General features: G+C 49.5%; 1 protein-coding gene across 1 annotated transcript in view; it reads right to left on the bottom strand.

The window, feature by feature from the left end:
• The window catches only part of ADAMTS16 (ADAM metallopeptidase with thrombospondin type 1 motif 16), a 184,644-nt gene that overhangs the window by 5,790 nt on the left and 155,857 nt on the right, over nt 1-22,997 (bottom strand). The window contains exons 19-21 of the mRNA XM_023218246.1: nt 11,744-11,945; nt 11,447-11,641; nt 9,065-9,289 (exon numbers count right to left, since the gene is read on the bottom strand). Of these exons, the coding sequence (XP_023074014.1) occupies nt 9,065-9,289; nt 11,447-11,641; nt 11,744-11,945 (622 nt within the window). The remainder of the gene's footprint in view (nt 1-9,064; nt 9,290-11,446; nt 11,642-11,743; nt 11,946-22,997) is intronic.

Here is a 22,997-nt window from a genome sequence, read left to right as displayed (position 1 = left end):
CTGAAAATGTTTATTCACTTTTCATTCCAGGAAGAAAAGAAATCCAAGTTGTTCCTCAGTCTCACAAATACGATGGCTTAAAACTCTGCACAGCCATTTAGAATTCACCTTCCAGACGTTCCCTTGGATCTGTGACTTCCAAACAGACGGATCCTAAAAATCACCTGGAACCTTGACAATCACAGACTCCTGGGTGATGACAGAGGGGACAGGCAGGTCTGAGAGTGTCCAGGAGGCTGCAGTCCGACAGGTGTAGTGGGTAAGTCATATGACACAGCACCTTAGGGAAACATACTACTCAGTGGAAGGGGGGCCTGGGATTTGGATCTGGAAGTCAGTGCTTAGTGCTTCTTCCTCCAGCTTCATGGGATCCAACCTGAGCATCCTACCGATGGCGCAGTGAGAGGGGACACTGGGCTGTGCTGTGATGGTGACCTGCACCTGTACCTCCTACCTATCCACTGTCAGAGCCAGCTGTCCAAACCCCCATGATGGTGGCTCCACCCCCTGACTAGCAGCTCTCCAATTTGAATGTGCATTAGAATCACCCAGAGGACTTATTAAAACAGACCACAGGACCCCACCCCAAAAGGGCTCAAGCTTGAGCCAGTCTGGGTAGAGCCCGAGAGCCTGCACTTCTAACCGTGACTTTGCTGCTGCACTGCAGGTGGGGGCCACGCTAGGGGAGCCGCCGTCCTAGGTTTTCAGAGTTACACTGGAAAATGCTCTTCTGCCTTTTCTTATTTTCAGAACTGACTTCAGCCACATCCTAATCTAACAAAAGTGGTGCATAGAGGCAGCGTGTGGCCTGACTGCAAGCATTAGAGAGACTGAGACTCCTTTCCATCATTCTAGACAGATGGTTCCCCACCCTGCCCCACCCTGTCACACCCTGCAGAGGACCTCGTGACCCCCAGTTCTACAGAGCTCTCTCCTGTCATAGACCCCTCTTCTGTGCACACAGCAGTTTTGCAGCGTCCGTGAGGACCTGTCTTTAAGGCTTGCCTCTCCTCCAGCTGTGGAAACTCCCCAGGGGCAGAGAAGGGTAAGCCTTGGCAGGCGTCCTATCTGAATGACTGGGGTTGACTCATCCCCCATGGGAGCGTGGAGCAGAGTGTGATGCAGAAGGACTGCAGGCTCCCATGGCCATCATCGGGCTGGTCATCCCACAGCCACCCAATCTTTCAGTGCCTTAGTAAGCCTCTTGGTCTGCGTCCCTCATGGGGGTATGCGGCACTGCCCAGCTGTCTACCCGGGGCCTGACGCCAGTCCCAGGTGAGCCCAGGGGCTCTTGCCAAGACTGCTGGATTTGGGAAACTGGATGTGGAAAAGCATCAATGCAGTGTCCAGGGGGATAGTTCTCCCCGAGGTCCTGCAAGCAGGGCCTTTTGGTCATCTTAGGACTCAATGACTTCCTCAAGAATGATGGCAGCTTCTTCTTCACCTGAAAGACCACCTTGTTGACTTTCAGGCTCTAAGAGAGGCTCTGCAGATAGCATTAGCTCCAGCCCCCTTCCAGTAAGTCTAATCCAAGACATGGACGAAGCACCAAGTTTCCTGAGCACTGAAGTACTAGAAAACCTCTCCCTCCTAATCTTCTGTATGCTCCTGTTTCAGTGACAGGCTCCAGGCTTTTAGAGAGTTCAGCAGCTCATGTACCAGAGATGAACCACACAACTACACGAACACTATTAAAGAATAGGAAGTCAATCATTACTCTTAGTCACTAATAAGATAAAAGAGATGTATTTTGTATAAGAACATTTGCTTCTAGTTTTTTTTTTTTTTCTTTTCTTTTTTTTTTTTTTTTTTTTTTTTGAGATGGAGTCTCGCTCTATTGCCCCAGGCTGGAGTGCAGTGGTACGATCTCGGCTCACTGCAAGCTCCGCCTCCTGGATTCATGCCATTCTCCTGCCTCAGCCTCTGGAGTAGCTGGGACTACAGGCGCCCGCCAGCACGCCCAGGTAATTTTTGGTATTTTTAGTGGAGACGGGGTTTCACCGTGTTAGCCAGGATGGTCTTGATCTCCTGACTTCATGATCCGCCCGCCTCGGCCTCCCAAAGTGCTGGGATTATAGGCGTGAGCCACCACGCCGCCCAGCCTTTTTCTTTTCTTTTTTTTAATTGGAGCAATTCCTCCTTGTTAACATCACTGCTCTATATGGAAAGGAGCTGGTGGGACTTGAGGCTGCCAGTCTCCCTCACAACTGAAGCTCTGGTGGCCTCTCTCCAGCATGCTCAGAGGAAGCATGACCACCTTGGGGCTTCGGCAGGGCAGAGCTCATGTCTCAAACAAAGGGAACAGAAAATAAACAAACACATGCTAATTCCTGGAGGCCACAGGCTTCACACACTTATTTTCTTACTGTGAAGTCTCTCCTGAGAGGCCTGCTCTAAGTCCCCCTCTTTATTCCCCTTCCTCCTGAGAGCCTTGGTGCGCTCTCTCTCTCCCGGTTTAGAGCTTCTGCCCTGTAACTTTCCCACTATCCCAGGACCAAATGTCCATGCTTATTTCAGGATGGGATGGCAGAGACCTCAATGGCCTTATTCACAGAAACCTCTGCTGTCCACATAACCGAGGTCGTGAATTTTTGCACAAACCCCACTGGTTCCAAATACAAACTCCCTCAAACTCAGGAGGTGTGTGTGGTAACCTCTACCCAGCAGCAGGCCAGTTCTTGTTTTTCTGGGCACCACATAATTTTGGAAGATGATGAGAACAGATTTACTGTGGAATTATCAGAGGTGGGAGACTAGATCAGGGTCCAGGGGATAACCCTGGGATGGACAGCGCAGCGCTCATACAGCCTCATCGGTTGAGATGTCCATGCACTCCGTGTGTGTTTGTGTACACACACAGGCACATGTATGCTCCTGTGTGCGCTTGGTGCAGGATGCAGTCTTATGCAGGCTTAACTGCCACGGTGGAAAATCAAATTCATTCTCTGACATGGCTGCTGCCCCTCAGTGCCCATGAGTTCCAAATCAGTGTGATTTGCTCTGTCCTGGTCACAAATTGACCAAATTGTGGGGAGCTCCTAGAATGAGCCAGGGCCGCCCCACACTGCCCAGCACCAAGGGCACACCCTGTCTCTACATGTGGGGTCAATGTCCAACAGGTGATTGCACACAAGCCATTCCCAGACCAAATTAGCGTGGGAACAACCTGACACTAAGCCCAAATGACTGCAGTGATTTAAATCAGTCCTGCGCTGCCCTGCACCATGAAATGTGAAGATAAGCAAAACATTTAAATCAATAGAAATCCTGCAGACCAAATAATAGGAACGGCGATCTTTAGACTGTCACAAGAATAAGCCTGTCTGGTGGCAAAGTTCAGCCAGGCCCGGGCCATTCATTACCGTCTGACAAGTTCCCACAGAGTGAAGGCAGAGACTTGGTCGCAAGTGTTACGGTAAACATAGCCCTTTCAGCCATTACCACCCCCAGGAAAAGTTACAACCTCAGAACACAGCAGATGAATCATGGGAGATAAAGACTTCAGCCAGCTTATGGTAAAAATGACTTAGACAAACAGATTGAGTATCTCAGAACGGCAACAGCTATTAAAGATGCAGTTTAGGTTTTAGATGTATTTTAGGGCATACGTTAAATAATGATAAACCTTGTCTTCTACTTTCTAAATTTGCTGAAGTCTCTGCAGTAAGCAGGGGGGTGGGGAATGCGGGCTTGGCAGCCAGAGGACAGGGTTCAGTTTCAGGGTCCTCAGTTTCCTCTTTGTCCCTGACCCACATTTCTCACAGACAGAGAAGGCAAAGTGTCTGCCTCAGAAATGCCTCGACTCAGCTGCCTAGCTCACTTGCTGCTTCACCTGGCTCAAAAGACAGCACGCTCAGAAGAAAATGAAAGGAAGGGGACTGGGTACAGTGGCTCACGCCTGTGATCCCAGCACTTTGGGAGGCCGAGGTGGGTGAATCACCTGAGGTCAGGAGTTCGAGACCAGCCTGACCAACATGGTGAAACCCCAACTCTACTAAAAAATACAAAAATTAGCTGGGCGTGGTGGCACACAGCTGTAGTCCCAGCTGCTCGGGAGGCTGAGGCAGGAGAATCCCTTGAACTGGGGAGGCGAAATTGCAGTGAGCCAAGATCACCCCACTGCACTCCAGCCTGGTGACACAGCGAGGCTTCATCTCAAAAAAAAAAAACAACAACAATTGAGAAGCAGACTGATACACAGCAATGCCATCTCACACATGTACACCCAGAGCTCCAGCGAGCAGAGTGAAACATGGTGTCATTTGGAGGAGATTTTGAACTGATTTTATTTTTGTAAAATTTTAGCTAATACTGAAGAAAGATTCCAGGGCGGATTAAATCGGTTTGGATAAATATTTGTTTGTTTCCCTTAGATTTAGATGAAACAATAAGAATGTGTGATTTTTTTTTTTTCTATGTCAAACTGGCCTGGTTCATTGCAGCTTCCCGTGCAGGGCTAGGTTTAAGTTGGCAATGCTGATTTTAGGTCTCAGGTGGTGGTGGGTGTGAGTGAAGGCAGAGGGCTGCAGGGCTGGGGCTACTCCGGTTCAAGGGGAGTCAGGAAGGCCGAGAGTGGAAGAGCCAGCAAGTCCATCACTTCTCAATGTCCTGGCCACAGGGGCTGCGAGGCACAGGGCCCTGAGGTCTTGATTCTGTGTCTCTTGGTTGACACAGGAGAAGTCAAAGTGCCAGCAGAAGCCAGGGGCATTTAGTGAGACCCAGCCCCTGCTACTCACATACCCCTGGTCCTCGTGGCTCTGGGCTAGGGCTCTGCAGCACTTAAAGCGAAAGAAGACACTTGCCTGCAGGCAGCTGACCCTCTCTGGGGTCAGGAACAGACACAAAGAGACAAGGACACAAACAACACCCGCGTGAGTTGCCTGGGGCTGCTGTAATCATTGCTACAAACTAGGGGCTTGAATCAACAGAAATTTATTCTTCCACAGTTTAGGACGTCAGAAATCCAAAATCAAGGTATGAGCAGCAGAGGTGGTTCCTCCTGGAGGTTGAGGGAGAGCCCATCATGCCTGGTCCAGAATCTGCTGGTGCTGGCAGCCCTCGGTGTTCTTTGTCATATGGGCACCACTCCGATGCCTGCCTCTGTCACCCATCACGCAGCCAGTGCCACCCACCACTTGCTCCCCACGTGAGGAGTCTCTGTGTCTTCCTGTGGTCTTCTCATGAGGACAGCCAGTCCTTGGGTTTAGTACCCACTCTAATCCTGGATGATGTCAGCCCAGGTAATTACATCTGCATCTATTTCCAATAAGTCTACATTCGGAGGTCCTGAGTGGACTTGAGTTGTGGAGACATTACTCAGCTCAGGACACTGCCAATGAGACATAGTGTGGGGTACCTCTCCAGAGGAGAGATGACCAGTGGTGGGCTGGAAGTGGCCACAGAAAAGGGAATTTGGGGCTAGGAAGGATGAGAGATGGGCTGTGCAGTGTGGGTGGGGTCCTACCAGCTGGAGGATGGTGGACATGAGAGGAGAGACACAGGCTTGGGGAGAGCTGGTCACTGTCAGGGACGAGTGATTCCAACTGACCAAGCATTCGGGGGATGCTTGGTTGCTGAGCTCAGCCTCCCTTGTTCACACCTTGACTCTGGCTGCCCAACAGGCACCTGCACTGATTTCTGCACTCCTCTGCCTGCGGAGTGGCCTATGGTGGGTTTTGCCCCATTGGCAGGTCCGCCTCAGGAATTCCTCAATCCTTAAAAACCCAATCAAATTGGTTACTAGGTGATCTGGCCACCTGACCGGGATGTGAACTGTGCACAACTCTTTATAAGCTCGTCTGGCCACATTCCGTTTGCTTTCTCTGGCAGCACATCTCCCTCTTCTGATCACATGCACACACACACACACACACACACACACACACACACACGAGGACATGGCCTGGATCTCCTGAACCCACACATGCACTCTCCAGCCCACCCCAAACCAGCCATGTGCTTGGGTGTGTCTGTTTCCACTTGCATCATGGGTCAGCAGCCAGGAAGCACATGGTTGGCCAATGAGGGTTACCTTTGGCTTTTAAAGATGACACCATCACAGACAGGTCTCTCAACAGATGCACAGTATCCACGGACAATGAAAGAAAAACCCAAGACAAGGGTGTGCTTTGATGGTCTGTGCTGCAGGAGGAAACTTCTCCAAAGACAGAATCTTAGTAGCTGCCAGGACTCGTTCACTGAATTTGCCTTTCCTTTAAAATTCACCACTCAGCAAGCATTTCCTGAATACTTAGTATGGGTTAGGTGTATGGCTGCCATATATATGGTATATCAAATACAGCGAGGCCTCCTTATCTGTAGGTTGCACATCCCTGAAATCAACCAACCAAATCAACCAACTGCAGATTAAAAATATTTGAAAAAATTTTTCACAAAATTTCAAAAAGTGCACCACTTACTACATTGACTCCATGAGAATGAAGTGATGTGTAGCATTGTATTAGGCATTATTAACAATCCAGAGATGGCTTAAGGCGCCTGGAGGATGTGTGTAGGCTGCATGAAAATACTGTGCCATCTTCTTTCAGGAACTTGTGCATCCTCAGATTTTGGTATCCAATTCCCATAGAGAGAGAGGGATGACTGTATATGTGGTTTATGCATGTGTATGTGTGTGTGAGTACGTATGTGTGTGAATATGCACACATGTAAATATATAGAATATACATGTAAAACACGTAGCATAAGAAAGCAATCTGGATAAACATCATTTTTGATGGTTTTCATGTGATCCTATGTGCTTTCTCTTTTTTTTTTTGAGAGGGAGTCTCTCTCTGTCACACAGACTGGGGTGCAGTGGCGTCATCCAGGCTCACTGCAACCTCTGCCTCCTGGGTTCAAGCAATTCTCCTGCTTCAGCCTCCTGAACAGCTGGGATTACAGGCATGCACCACCACATCCAACTAATTTTTGTATTTTTTAGTAGAGATGGGGTTTCTCCATGTGGGGCAGGCTGGTCTCGAACTCTTGACCTCAAGTGAGCCACCTGCCTCGGCCTCCCAAAGTGCGGGGATTAGAGGGATCCTATGTGCTTTTGAGCAGCCTTGATCTATGCTGGCCTTACTAGCTTTGGGGCCCACTATGGGATGGGAAGCGTGTCCAGGCAGCTGTCTGTGTTCTGTCCATATTCCCTTTCAGCGCAGGCCCTGGGGGAGGTTGAGGGTGTGAGGTGTTCCCTGGGAGGACGTTCCCTCCTCCATGGGATGGGCTTGTTATGCTGAGAGCTCACAGCAACACTTGGCACAGTGCAGGGACCCAGGCCAGGGTGGCCTGGAGAGGAGGATGAGTGGGCAAACCGGGAAGAGGACTCGTGGGAGAGTCCAAGCGGGGACTTCTCTGTGGACAGTGGCAAGAGGTGGGCGGAGAGGGACGGCTGGACGTTCACTGTGGATAGGGTTATTCCTGTGGCACCAGGCACCACGCTGATCATTTGGGAAATGTCTCTGGAGAGAGACAAGGACCTGTGAAAGTTTTTCTGAGTGACAGAGCACAGGCCACAGCCCAGTGGCCTCTGGAATCAGATGCTGGAAACCATGGAGGCCCAGCTGGAGGCTGCAGGAAAACCCTTGGTGATGGGCGTCTTGGTGGCACCATCAACGTAGGACTTCACCTTGAGTGTGTTGGGGCAAATGCCACCTGTTAGTCACGCAACCCTGGTGGGGGGTGGAGGTGTTTTGATAAGGTGGGAAGCAGAAGCACACACACGAGGTCATTTTTACTTGCTTTTTAGCAACCAGCATTCAGTCCCCACGACAACAGGTTCCCATCGGGTCAGGTCTTTGTTCTGCTGCCCTCATCCAGGAAAGGCAACCTCTGTCTGCCTCCCAGAAGTGGGGATATAGGGCAGAGGGCCCCGGGCAGGACCATCGCTAGGACCCAAGGACCCAAGGACCCGACACAGTGACTATTCTCCGAAGCCAGACGACGCGTGTGGCCCCCATTGAGCAGGCGAGCTCGCGCCTCTCACCAGCACTGTGGGGGCTGACTCTGTGCCTCAGTTGCCTCATCTATGAAATAGGGATGATAATGTCACCCCTTAGAGGGCTGATGGGAGAGAGAAAGGAATTGGCTCAGAGCAGCGCCGGCACCCGGGGCTCTCGGCGGGGGCTAGCTGTCGTCCCTGTGCTAATTCCTCTTCATTTCACTGTGGGAATCCCTCATTCTCTGAGGGCCCAGTTAGGGACCCTCACGGAGATGGGCAAGACAGTGAGAGGGCGCAGGTAGGGGGCTGCTGCCACACACAGTCACTCTGTTCCCTTCCGCCTGCTTCCTTCCACCTCCATCTCTCCAAAACGAGAGAATCAGAGCCAGGGCCTCTGCAGCAGGCAGGGAACCTCTGTGTACATTGGAAAGAGGCTCAGTCTCCCAGCCAAGAGATGGGAAAAGAAGGCCAGATAAAGTGCCACTCTGCTGGGCAGCCACGAGCCAGCGCACACGCTTGCGCTGAGCTGCAGAGAACCACGTATCTGCCTTCGGAACTCCTACGGGGTCTGCGCCTAGCACCCCCTGAAAGCGGAACCGCCAGCGGCACCGAGGGGGCGGAGCGAGGCGCAGGCACAGACTCCGAGGAGGATGAACACAGAAACAAAGACCCCAAGTTAGGAACCCCCGCTCCATTGTGGGTGTGAGGCTGCTAGGGACCCCAGCAGGAAACAGTGAGGGCCGAGGGTGGGCTGAAAAGAACCGTAAACTTACAACCACCTATTTATTCCAGGGCCCACATTCCTTTCCTGGTCACACTCATCTCTGGGGAATTCAGCCCAGATTTTACCCGAAGCATTGCATTTCCTTATACTTCATTGGGTGACATTTAGAGGAAAACACATGTGCCTAAAAGATTCAGCAACACTTGGAGACCATCCTCAGACAGCCACACCCACACCCAGGAACCAGGCCACCCGCACACGCTCTGCAAAGAAAACCTCATGCAGTGGCTTGGCCAGCTTTGGGGAAACACCCTCGCAGAAGCATCCCCGGGAGCCACCTGCCGACCCCAGGCCCGAGCTGTGCTCGCCCACTCTCCAGGAACCGAGCGCCTCCCTACCTGAGACCACGGTGAGGCAAACCAGCTGCCCCTCGAGGGTCCTGCGGCAGCAAACGGGGGGTGCTTGGGGCACGGAAGCGGGGCACAGGCACGTTCCAGCTCCAGGCTGGGCTTCCGCAAATGCGAGCACTTCTTTGAGGCCAGCTCTCGATACTTTCCAGAAACATACTTTTCGGCACATTTTAAGAACCTTTTCTGTGTTCCTCTTTCACATGTCACAGAGCACTACAAATAGGAGAACAAAAGATGTCCATGAAAAAAATAATCTTTTTGCAAAATCTGTGGGTTAAAATATCAAAGCTATCCGCTTGAACATCTGTATAAGTGTGATCATTCAGTGAAAATTGTTGGGCCTTAGCATTTTTAAGAGACATTATAGAATCTATCATTAAAAATAAGAGGACCTTGAAGGCATCATGGGGCATAAGTAGGGGCAGGACAGTCAGAAACCATGAAGGGAATAATTCTAAAGCTACCATTTCACTGGAAAATTAAAATGTTGGGCTGTCACTGATATTGGAACATACTGAAACTTAATACATAAGTGGTAACTACCACGGCTCCATGGACTGACCCACCCAGCTGCAGTGATGTTGGTTCCCAAAGCAGGGGCAGGTAGAAGACACTCTGGGCTCACAATCTTCCCTAGGAATCCGAGTGCTGCCTGTGAGGAAAGGAAGGGTGCATGGAGAGCAAATCCCTTAGCTCCCCGCTAAGGCAGGCTCTAAGCTTGAGCTGCTCCAGTTGCAGACACCCTGGCTTATGCAGAGGTGCCCTGTGCAAACCAGCAGCCCAGGCGGGAGGCTGCAGCCCCCACTCGCCAGGAGAACACACAGGAGCAAGGTACACTGTCCCATCACAGACTGGGCACGGAGGGTCTCTGGGGCAGAGGTCCCGGCCCCTGGCGTTGCTGTCTCCTGCTGGGGTAGAGTGGACGATGTTGTGCAGCTCCAGTGGACCTCTGACTGAAGTGCCCTCAGGTTCCCCAGCAGAGAAGCCTAGGTGGCAATACCCGCCCAGGTCCTGACCTCGCACTCACATCTTTAGGCTTACAGGTGTGCTTTTTGTGCATCCTGATGGAAGATGGAGAGGAGCTGGAGCACTCCTCTTGGCTGCTCGCTGATCCAGGCCTAAGAGAGAAGCTCTGGCATGTGTGTGTGTGTGTGTGTGGTGTGCGGTGTGTGTGTGTGCATGTATTAAATTTCAGAGCAAGGCCTGTCTACCTGCACACAGTCCACAGATTATGCAGCCCATGTCACTTAGTTTCTGCAGACTCTGCCTCTAGGGATATGCACCCAGGGATGTGTGTTTTTCAATGACAGTGCATTCGGTTCTATGGGACACCCATTCCTACCCTCCAGGTGAAAGAGGACCTGAAGTACATTGTTAGCGATGGCAAGCTCACTTAAGCGAGCCAGGGTGCTCTTATTTTTTAGTGACAAACTGAAACAGTGTCTCAACAGGATTCAATGCCTTGCTTGGCACTTCCTACCAATCTGAACAAAGAAGGCATCATTCGAGGGTGGGGAAAACACAGTGCCTGATGAGACCTGGGTCCCTCCCTGAGGAGCGGGGGATCAGGGAGGAGCTTTCTTCCCACAACTGCTGTGGCAATACAGAGGCACAGCTCTGGGTTACAGTAATCTCTCAATACCCCGTTCAGACAGGTTCATGCTTGGCTGGTGGTGCTGTTACCACGCTGTGGGGTGTAAGATTTCCGAAGTGCTTTTGGAACCATTTGGTCTAAAGCTAGTCATGAAACCATCAGTATTCCAAACTAATGATTCCAGTGTTATTAGTGTTATTCCCACGATGAAGGGGTCTAGGACAGCTCCTGAATGGTGCAGAAGAAAGGGCTTCCCAGCCTCCTGCAGCACCAGGTGACCGATTTCAATAAAACTAACAGGAGAGTCTCCTTTCACAAACAGAACAGCTGCCCCCGGAAACTTGTCTCAGGAGATGGGTACTGTTTCTTTCCAAGCAGCCCATGTTCTTCCTGCTCTCCAGGAGCGACGCATTTCCTGGAGTGTGGCTACACCTGCCCAGGAGTTACATGATCCCCTATTCTCACGCTCACACCCCCTCAACCCTCTCGTCCTCTGCTCCACGCCGGACCAGTGATAAGGACATGGATGCCACTGTGTGAGATGCCCCCAGGACATGATTCAGAAGCCAAAGGAAATTAAACAACCCCATGAAGTTGATGGAAGCCGACAGGGTGGTCCGAAGCTGGCAGACCAGAAACTTGGCAGTGCAAGGAAGTCAAGAAGAGATAAAAAGGGAGAAGAGAGAAGAGCGGGAAGAGGAAAACCGGGAGAGAAGAGGCAGTCCTGGTGGGGAAATCTGGTCAACCTTGCTCCCCCGAGACCAGGGTGCACCTACCTGGGACCAGGCGGACACCAGCCACTGCAGCTTCTTGGGCTTGTGGCAGCGCTGAAGTAGACAGGCTTCATGCATCCTGGGCTTGGGCTCTGAAGTGCAGACGGTGTCGGGCAGCAACTGCGCTCTGGCCGAGGGGTTGGTGCTCTTACAGGCCACTGCCCGCTTCCTCCACCCCTTCCCACAGGTGTGTGAGCACTGCACAGAACAGTCAGGATCAGCACCCAGCAAGGACCACGTGCAACACAGCAGATCATGCAGGGGCCCTGCCGCCACCCATGCCAACCTCGCCCAGGTTACCTCTGCCCAGGGCCCAGTGCTCCATGCCGGTGGGCAGCTCTGAGAGTTGCAGGCCTGCCTGCTGGAGGGAGCAGGCTGTGGGCACAGGCTGGCCGGGACTGGCTCCGAGTCGTAGTGCACGCGCCGTGTGCACTGCACGGGGCGGCTCTGGGCACCCCCGCCGCATGTCCGACTGCAGGCACTCCAGTTCCCCACGGACCAGCTGGGCAGGGACAAAGAGACCTCGGTGAGGGATGGCTCCATCACTCTGACAGAAGCGGCCCCACACCTGATGTGGAGGTAGCGGCAAGATTTCCCAGCCACGGTCATGTGTGTGCAGTTATTTTCAGTTCCACCGTTCCCGGGTGAGCACTCCTACCAGAGTCCCCCTGCCCCTGCTGTTTCTCACCTTCCTGATCCTGATTCATGCTATGCCATTCTTTCCCTTCCTCTGGCTTTTGGGTTCCAGTGGACTTGGAAAGAACCCTATTCGGCAGAGTGTGTCTGTTCTCTTCTTTTTTTAAAAATGCAAAATTTCAAACGTATGAAATAAAAAACATCTATGGGTTCCTGTCCACTCAACTTTCACAATTTCAGTGTATGTCCCCAACCCCTACTGCATTTTGAAGATGATTCCAGACATGAAAATATCTCAGTATGAATCTCTAAAAAATAAGGACTTTTTAAAAACATAACCATAATATCATCATAACACCTAGAGCATTAATGATTCTTTAACATCCCTGAAGAGTTAGTGTTCCAATTCCCAGCGGTGTCATCAATATCCTGATTCGATATGTTTGTTTGAGGAATCCAAATAAAGTCCAGATCGTGCAACAGATTCACATCCTCTCTTTCTGTCTTTAGGCTTTCCCTTAAATTTTGTTTATTTTTATGCTCGATGTATTTGTTAGAGAAAGAGGATCTTTCCCTTACTGAGTCTTCCACAGTGTAGAAGTTGATTTTTTGCTGATTACAGGATTCTTGGAATTACATCTCTGTGACGTTGATTCTTGTGTTCTTCTGTCCTCTATTTTTAATTCTTTAGTAGTTTGTTCTAGAGGCTTCTTCAGATTCTGGTTCAACTTTCTCATATGATTCTTTCGTAAGCGATCACGCATTCTTCCAGCAGGCTTGTGATGTCAGATTATCTTTCTTTCAATTTGTTAGCAGCTGTGGATGCTTGTAAGGGTGTTTTTCTTTCCTGGTGATAAAAGCATACCCCGTCAACATGCATGTTGTCAGGTGATGGGGTGCGGAGTGAAGTTGGAGCCAGGCTTTGTTCAGTGGCATCACCTTTGATCGAGGCACTGTGACTGAGTGTGCCTACTGAGCCTCAGCTGGTTTTGCACAAGCCCATCTGCAGGAGGACTTGGTGTGCACCTTGGAGAGGTTGTCAAGAGGAAGGGGGAAACATGGCCCCATAACAGGGACTCACTGGGAAGGAGGGCTTGAGCTCCCTCCTGGAGTCACTTCTGAGGACTTGACGATTTCCATTCATGTTAATTTCCCTGTGCAACCCCCTGTGGGCCAGTCACAAGGAGATGGGAGGGGAGCTGGCTTCCCACCACCTCCTTGCAGCACATCAGTGCAGGGCACCAAGGGTCCCACCTAGAGGTTGCCTGCAAGGCTCTGCCTGCAGCTGTGTCTGTGCTGAGGACCCAGGGCAGGGGTATCCTGTCTTCCACTCTACAGCATTGCTGAGTAGAGTTAGGGCAACAGTGACTTGCTCCTGAATCTCAGGGTAAACCCGAGGACTTGTGAAGATGCCCAGGCTTCTCCTTTGACCCTCCATCCTGTGCTCGCACACTGAATCCCACAGTCACCCTCAGGTTTAGGTGTCAAAGCAGAAGCCCAGGGAGCTTGGCCAGGAACTCCGGAGGTGCCTCTGGCAGCAGCCACGACACCTGGGAGAAGTATTCTCGAGGATGGCATTTGTGGACCCAAGTTACACAGAGAGAGACAGAAAGGAGAAGGGAAATCCACCACGATTCCTCCTATGAACATCACTGCGATGATTTCCTCACTCCTGCGTCCAGTGCTGTCTGTGTGTAAACATATTTTTAACATGGTCAAGAGCAGGCAGTATATGCAAGTTTTATTCAGCATTCAAAAAATTCATTGGCTAGGCTGGGTGTGGTGGCTCATGCCTGTAATCCCAGCACTGTAATTCCAGGCTGAGGCAGGAGGAATAAGCCTAGGAGGAAAACTCTTAAGCCTAGAAGCTTGAGATCAGCCTGGGCAACATGGCAAAACCCTGTCTCCACATACAAGAATTACAAAAATTAGCTGGGTGAGGAGATACACAGCTGAAGTCCCAGCTACTCGGGAGGATCACTTGAGCCCAGGAAGCCAAGGCAGTGGTGAGCTGTGATTGCACCACTGCATTCCAGCCTGGGTGACAGAGTGGGACTCTGTCTCAAAAAATAGAATAAAATACAATAAATAAATAAAAATAAAATTTCATTGTCCAAAACAAGTGTTTTTCTTATACTTCAAAGCCTTTATAAACACATTTCAGTGTTTCTCTAATTCCACAATCTGGACCGAGGTATGCAGATATCTAAGTAAGAAAATACAGACAAAAAGGTTTGGACCTCAAGCTCCAGGAGATCCAGGAATATCCTGAAACTGCCCCAGTTCTATGCATGCCTGGCTGGATGTGATTTCTGAGCAAAATGATGAGGGCCTCTCCTCAAGTTCTCCGGGGAGTCTGTGACTCAAGTAATTTTAGAGCCAAGGTTTGGACTCTTCTGAAAGTCCCGAGGATGAATTAGGTGGCAGAACCTCGAAGGAGAGGGAAATTGATGGGAAACAGAATTGATTCCACCCGGAACACACCACATGACTTACAGCTTTCGGATCAAGCACCATGATAGTTTTACATCCTTTGGTTTGTAGAAGCTTTGAATTATTTTGCACCAAGTGTTTTTACTGAAAAGATTCAACTGTAGTTTTAAGAAAATTATAAAAAGACTAAAACATAAATTGTGTCCACATAAAAAGTAAACATGTCAGGGTTGTAGGAGTTGCCCTGCATGGATTGTGGTAATGCTTCAATTTTTCAGTGTCAACCAGATTAGTGTTTTTTCTTTAATTCCATGGTAAGCCACCTAAATTACATGCCCTCATTATGAAAGATTGATTATGGGCTTCCTGGCTGTGATCATTCTGCAGGTAAAGCCTCTCGGTTACTCTGTGGCTGCTTCTGTGTGCTTTCCTATTGTTTTTAACTTTCCTTCCATTTCTTACATTTGCTCTCTCAATCATGCAGTTTTATAAATTACAATGGGTGTTCTACACTGTGTTGGCTGTTCAAGAGCTTTTCACACCGCCTCGTTAAGTCTTCTGTCTCCACCACTTTAAGACGTTCCAACTGGGTGGATCCATTCTCTGCCTTCTCTCTTAGCTGCACATCATTAAAACAATCCTCCTGAACAAAGCTCCTTCATACCACGTCTGGAAACACCGAGTGTCTGTTTTGTTTAAAAAACTGAGCTTTAGGAGAAGGTCTTCATTTCAGCTCACGAATGAGTCAAAATCCACGCAAGCTTCTGTGCTAATGTCTGAGGGTTCCATGAACGGTAACAAGCTGTGTTCAGTAGCTCACCAGTGGCCACAAGGGTTCTCGCTTTGTTTTGGTTTTCCTAAGTCTAACAACTGGAAGAATGCAAAGTGGCTGGCATTACCCAAATCAGTCAGTTTCCAAGGCAGGACTCTGGAGACGCATTTCCCACTGACCCTCAGAACCTCCGTTGCCCGAGGCTCCCTCCCAGGGTGCACCTCTGTGGCTCTCAACACTGCCCAGAAAAGTGATGGGGTTTTATAGCCTTCACGTAACAGTCTACCCAGGATTTCCTGGTACCATCTAATCAATATGCAATATCCCTAATGCCAAACAGTCTTTAGTCATTTCTCAACAAAATGACTCCCTCTTCCCCATTAAAAAAAAATTAAATGACATTTTGGCTTTTGCATGTAATGCTTTCTTTGAAAATGCCAGTTTCCAAAAAGGGTTTAGTCAAGTCCCTTGTCATGACGCACTACACCAGCAGATTATGTGTCCTAATGACAACTCAGACGCGGAGGCCAGCCCTGGGCTGGACCCGAGCTGCTGCCTAGGGCCAAGCCCCACCAGGACAGCCGTGTTCTGCCTGTGGCTTTCACATCAGCACGTCTCCCCGAGCCTCACTTTCAGAATTTAGTTTCAGTGTCTTTTGTCTGCTGATTCTTTTCAAAATTTCACCATCCAGCACTCTGTGGTTCTGTTTTCAAGAATAACTCTAGGAATCCTACACAGGAATCTCTCATAACACAATAAAGACAGAGAATAACAATGGGGCAGAACCCTTGTCACGGCACAAGCCTACACGAGGCATTGATGAGTGTCAGGGCTCCAGCTGCCAGCTGGATTTAGTCTAGAGGGGTGGGTGCCGGATGCCGTGAGATGCAACATTAGAACACAGCATTCATTACGCCGTGCCTCTTCAGCTTCGGAGTTAGACGTGGGGACTCCTGACTTCCGCATGCTGGCGTGTGGGTCACAACTTCCCAGCAGGCTGTTCTAAATGAAACCGTTCATGTCACTGACTATACCCAGATACTCATACACTGCAGATTCAATGGCCCAGGGGTCAAGACAGCTGCCAACGTGGTCTGACAGGATCAATATTGCTTGGTTTTTGAAGATACAACAACCTTGTCTTCATGTAAAATAGCAGCATCTTCACGTGTGTAATTTGAGATCTAATGTAAGTAAATTGAATGTTTTAAAGATAACAATGCATACTCAACGACAAACAGATGTCAATTGGAAAAATCTGCCTCTTCCACAGGGAAAACATTAGTTAACAAATTAACTAAGAGTGCAGGCCAGCTGTAAGCTGAAAGCACAGAACCCAAGATCAGCAGAACTTGGGAGACACTGATGTCCTAGGCCTGTCTGACAGGGGGCCAAAGGCCTTTTTAGCTTGTCGTCCTCCTCGGCTGGCTTGGGGATTTGCTACGGGTCTAGGACAAAGGATGCTTCATCAGCATCACCTGGTGCCAGCTACACTCCAAGCAAGTTCAAGGGTAGAAGAAGTCCAGCTCTGAAATAAACAATGATTTCCGTGACCAAGTACATAAATGAGCACAGTAGGTAGAACGAGTTATTAGACAGATTGCACCGTGCCCACACACGATGCCTTCTGGAGCAATGCACTCCAGTCTCCAAATCCTCCTAAAGTCCACCAGTCAGTACATCAGAAATCACATCCTCCAAAAACCCAGCAGTCAGGACATCAGAAATGACAGCAACATGCCAGCCCATCCCTCCCAGCCGCAGCTGGTTTTCATAGATGCTCCTGACACTGCCTGGCAGGGCAGTACCCTCAGACTGTCTCCTGGGAGGTGTCCATCTAGGAGTTAATGCCAGGGTCTGGTCTGGTTTTTCACATGGGAACGAACAGCCCATTTCTGATGACTGGTTGGTAAGGATCAGGGCCCAGCACCCCAGGGCTTGCTGCGAGCAATTGGAAGCTTGCAACTTGACAGTCACTTCATTTTCTTCAGCCTCAAAAGTCAAACCACTTTGCCTGACTTGTGAAACCGAAGGAGAGATTTACAATGAGCCAGACAGACACTGAATTGTTTTCACCTCTAAATGCAGGATTTCTTTGCTGAAGCACACAAAGCCAAACCGAGGACATCAAAGCTCCCCGCAAAGGCGGCGCTGTGGGCGTCAACTTCAGGGACTGTGAGGAGCCAAAGGTGTGTGAGGAGTTACTACTCCGAGACCAGCATGCCATTTTTACCAGGTTTTCCTGTCTCACCATCCTGTCATCAGATCTTATCTTCAAAGGAATCAGGATGATCTACAGAGCTTTCAGTGACGGGGGAAAGACAGGAACATGGAATTATGAGACACACAGACCAAAGAAACTGACCTCGCTTTTCAAAACAGACAGCCTCAGTAATTCCCTCTTTCAACAAAAACCCTTCAGCTGACGGTTTCCTCTGCAGAACCCTGGGGGCTTTTGCATTCCCTTTTAAAAGAGAAACCAGTCAACTCTAAAGGGCAACAGCGCTCTGGTTCTTAGGAGGCTGCCCCTCTGCCCACTTTCCAGGGAAGACTGGAAGAAAGAGCAAGGCACTCTACTTTTTTCATCAGAGTAAGAGGTCTTCTCTTCTGTCTGGTGTTGACTCCTGCATCCTCTCTGCTGCGCTCCACAGCCATATACGCCATTGCTTACAGACCTCTCTGTCTTGTGGGTAAAGGGCATCCGGAACCAGTGGTCCCCATCTTTGCCCTCTATGCGCTGGGAAGGGCTCCAGCATTGATCACACTTACCAGCCTTGTCTTCTGTATGTGTAGACTGAGCTCCCAAAAGCAAGGAGACGCACATTTTACTGCCAGTCCCCTGTTCAAAACAGCACTGCCGTCGAAATCAGAATCATTCCTGCTCTGCTCCAAAGAACAAGAGTATTTTGCCCTCTTCAGGTTTCTGTGCTGGAAGGGCACCTCTCCCTTGCTGCTTCTGTGCCCCTTCAAACCCACTCACTGAGCCAACGGTTTCTACTACAAATAACTTTGCTGTAGACCACAAACTCCTAGGGTGGTAACACATGGGTAGGCAACCTAACGATCTAGACCTAATTCCATCTGAGGTTGAGTCCTGCCTGAGTAAGAGGTAACTCCCTCTTTACCAGGCTTCACATCCAACTTCTCATGCCCAACAATAGCACAGAGGTGCAGCTGCTGTGGGCTCTCAAACACCTGCACATTCCTGGTCTCACTCCTGTTCCGTATGAACCAGAAATCGGATGGCCTTGGCTCTCTAGGAGTTAGGGGTCAGGAATCCGAAATTGTGCAAAGCCCCGGGGGCCTGGATGACTGGCAGCTTTGGAAACATGATTTTGGAAATGTAACATCCAGCTCTTCAGAAAATCCCCGAGACTGACCACAAAAGTTCTGAGCTATCCTCCCTTCCCCTTTGTGGCCTCAATTTCTTGTACTAACGTTGTACTAATTTTATTTTTCAACCATTATGAGGACTAACTAGGATGTGCCAATAAAAAAACTGGGGAGGGCGGGGGAGTCTGGTCAATCGATTCTTCCGGAGGAAAACAGATGCTTTCATTCCCTGTCATTCGCATCTCAGCAAAGCCCATCTGAGCTCCTCTGTGGGGCAGGCTCTCTGGTTCTGCACAGCCCTCGTGATTTTGAAGAGCGTGTCTGCAGCAGGCTGCTGGCCCAGAGTGCGTGACTTAGCCTCTGTGAGTGCAAAGTCATGGAAGCTTGAGTTCCTTCTCAAAGAGGGACCTTCCCAGAACCAAAGGGGTTTCAGAGCTGGGATGGACCACGGCTGCTTCCTTATATACTGACTCTTCCAATATTGAAATACAGATATCTGAAAAGTAAAGGTAATGATCTCCAATATTAACGTTCTTTCAAGCCTCCTAAACAACTCAGCTTAAGAACTGTGGAGATATTCCTAGCCAAGGATGTCCGACCCTCAGGGCAAGATCTTAAACTTACATTGTATTTGGACATAGAAGGTTGTAATGGATGTACTGATAACTGTTCAGGGTACAAACGTTCTTCTGCTACCCCGACATGGAAGCACACAAGTGGTTTTCCAGTGGGTATATAACTTCCTGTGCGAGAACCCTCGGCTTCGTACTCTCTGGAGGGCAGAGCACTAGAGTGTTCTCTGGATCTATTTCTGTGCTAGTGGCTCTCTACCTGTCTGCTCCGTTCATCTCTGGACACTAGATGTGCTGCCTGGATGGGCTCCTCCCTGCCCACTGGTTTACTTCCAGCCTCGTTAGAAACTCTTCTTTAGTCATTCTGAACTGACACATGAGACTCACGGCGCCTCTTCATCCCTTGGCAAAGCACATTGGCGGCCGCCCACACCATGCTGAGCGCCAGTGGGTGAGGTGCCAGCCTTGCCCAGGGATGTCAGCATCCTTCTGCTGCCACTCCAGGGCTCACAGGGAATGGGCTGAGTCTGTCCTCCAATCTGTTTATGGCAGCTGAGCTTGTTATTGGAATTATGTAATATAATTAAATTTGGTGTAGCTCTATGAAACACGAGCATTAGAAAAGAAAAGCTGTTTCTGTGAAAACGAAGTTAAATCTTTGGAATGACTCAGCTGAGATCAGTCATTAAAGGGCATTGCTGTCAAATTAGGTGTGGCTGAGACAAAAGTAAAATACTGAGGAAACATAAAAATTTTAAAATGACTTCCCACTCAGATAAATGGGACAAGCTTCATCCTTCTTTAAAGAAACTCAAACTGGCAATTATATGCAATGAGCATGTTCTAAGAAATAATCCACTTAGATCCTTCCACAGGCAGACCCTACTCAAAAAACAGTTTGGATCATAATTAAAAGAATTAGCAAATGAATGCACATTTATGTCTTTTAAGTGAACATAAATGTTTCAGGTATGTGTGTGCGTTTTTTAAAAATAATTTTTCCCTCTATCTACCTTTGTTCATCAGAGTGAGACGTCTTCTCTTCTGCCTGGTGTCAACACCCGCATCCTCTCTGCTGTGCTCCACAGCCATGTAAACCATTGCTTACAGACATCTCGGTCTGGCGGGTAATGGGCATTCGGAGCCAGTGGTCCCCATCTTTGCTCCCTCTTCCTTTCCTGTCACCTGCCCTTCCTGTCATCCCAGAAGTGGGATGCCCCTGGCTTCATCCTCCAGCCTTTTTCTGACCCCATCAAATCACACAGACTCTGCTTCCCGATTTTCCAGCAAAGCTACTCCCTCCTGTGTATCTGATATTCATGTTGGCTGTGTCCAGGTCTGTGATGGTTAATTTGATATGTCAACTTGTCTAGACTGCAGCAGACAGATATTTAGCTGAGCATTATTCTAGACATTTCTGTGAAAGCATAGTTAGGTGAGATAAACATTCAAATCTGTAGGCTTTGAGTCAAGTTGATGACTCCCATAATGGGGGTGGACCTCATCCAATCTGTTGAAGGCCTGAATAGAGGGAGATCTCCCCAGAAGGAGGGAATTCTGGGCTTCAGACTTGAACTGCAAACCTGCAACTCCTTCCTGGGTTTCTGGTCCACTGATCTGTCCTGCAGATTTTGGACTTGCTAGTTCCCACAATCACATAAGCCAATTCCTTTGTTTGTCTCTTGTCAGCTAAAGAAAAGGCAGGCTTTTAAAGAATTAAAGTTAGTTTTATTTAGAAGTCTTATAGAGGATTGCAACCAGGAGAGCCTTTACCTCACACAGGCACATCCACATCCAATTGGTTCTGGTTCTTTGCAGAACTCCAGTGTGAGATCCCTGTCATTTTTCACAGGCATTGCTCCTTAACTGTCCCCTAGTTTCTGAGTCTGAGTTGGTAAAAGCCAATCTCCACTCTGCTGCCAAGAAGAAGTGTTTTCAGTGTGAACATGAGCACACAGCACTACTACAACATTTGAAATTCTCCAAGCCTCCCCATTTCCCAGGACACAGGGCTCACGCACATAGACCTGCGGCCTCCACCCCCCACCTCTCTGAATGTCCACAAGCCCCAGTGGGTCAGTGGTTCTGGGAGTTCAAAGCTCCCAGGAAAGGGCCCCTCAGCTGTTAGGGTAAAGATGGGCTGTGTTGGCGAAGATACCACAGGATGGCAAGTCTCCAGTGTTGCTTCCTTTATGTCCAGACCTAAGGGTTCATTTGGTCACTCCAAGTACCTAACTAACATGTCCACTGGTTGCTTTTTTACCAAACGTTCAATTTGGCAGTCTTGCCCTATATATGGCCCCTGCCTCAGCAATATAGTAAACTCTTAACCTGTTAAAAGAAAGGAACGCAAGCTCACTGCAAGCACACTGGAAAGGCACGGACAAGGATAGAAACACAGCTGCTCACCATCTCAGGACACAGAAACCCCCTCTCACAGCATCCAAGCTCCAGGACAGACCTGACCGCCTCCACTCCTGAAACCCGGCCTGGGGTGCTCTCTGGCCAGCTCTTTTCTGACCGTGCTGAAGAGAGACATGGTGATGAAGGGATCGCAAGAATGAAATCACATATTTTAAGGGAACGAAAGAGGCTGGTTTGCAGATCAAGAGGAAACAGCATGAAGGAGCTCTGAGGGGTTTCGTCCTGGGCAGGAGGCCACTTTGCCCGCTGAATATTTTCTTCTCACACAAAGGACCTGCGTGAGGGAACCGAGAAAGGAAGCTGGGAACACACAGCCACACGAGGCAATGACTCCTAACTGTCCTCAGGTTCAATGTCACACCTATCGAGTTAAGAACATGTCAGCACCATCACCAGAAAACCAATGTTAGGAATCACATCTCATAAATTAAAAAAGAGCTAGAAAACCGTGACACCATCAGAGCCTTTTCCTGCCACCTGCACACAGGCCAGGAAATGGTCTGTCCAGGTGCCCTCCATCTCTATGTCCTCCACTGGGTCCCCTAGACTCACAGGGTCCTTGTGGCTTCCATTCCTGTGAGACGCACCACCTGTGCCTTTCCCTCCATCCATGGCATTTGCTGTGTTGAAGGGAATGAGGGAAAGCCTGTTATCCCTGTCACAGATGCCATGTGGGGCCCATGGGCCAGGCACCACAAGCCCGTGCACCCAGCCAGACCCAATCGAGGGCCTCCCTGGACATTAAGAATGGCTATGAAGAGGGATGACAAACAAATGTGTCCCAAGAAGGGGTGGATGTTAAGACAGGCTGTGCAGGAAGTCAACAGTGAAAGTTATGGTGACAGCAGGGCAAGGAGGTCTTCAGTGTGGCAGGAATGAGGGCTGCTAGGACAGGGTCCGTGAAGACACTGGAGGAGGCAGTAGCAGGTCCTGGAGGGTCATGGAGGCCACATGACAGCATTTGGATACCAAGCAAATGACAATGGAAAGCCGTGGAAGGAAGGACTTGGAGAAGTGTCTATACTGGGTCTGTATTTTATTTTATATGTATTTTTAAAATTATTATTATTATTATTATTTGAGCTGGAGTCCCACTCTGTCACACAGGCTGGAGTGCAGTGGCACAATCTCAGCTCACTGTAACCTCTGCCTCCCAGGGTTGAAGCCATTCTCCTGCCTCAGCCTCCCAAGTAGCTGGGACTACAGACTTGCACCACATCCAGCTAATTTTTTGTATTTTTAGTAGAGACGGGATTTCTTCATGTTGGCCAGGCTAGTCTCACACTCCTGACCTCAGGTGATCTACCCCATTCAGTCTCTTAAAGTGCTGGGATTACAGGTGTGAGCCACTGTGCCTGGCCCAGGTTTGTATTTTAGAAGGATC

The sequence above is a fragment of the Piliocolobus tephrosceles genome, chromosome 4 (genome assembly GCF_002776525.5).
Source record: "Piliocolobus tephrosceles isolate RC106 chromosome 4, ASM277652v3, whole genome shotgun sequence".
NCBI classification, from domain to species: Eukaryota; Metazoa; Chordata; class Mammalia; order Primates; family Cercopithecidae; genus Piliocolobus; species Piliocolobus tephrosceles.
Note: the sequence above shows the minus strand (reverse complement) of the source record. Positions and strands in the feature narration are given on the sequence as shown.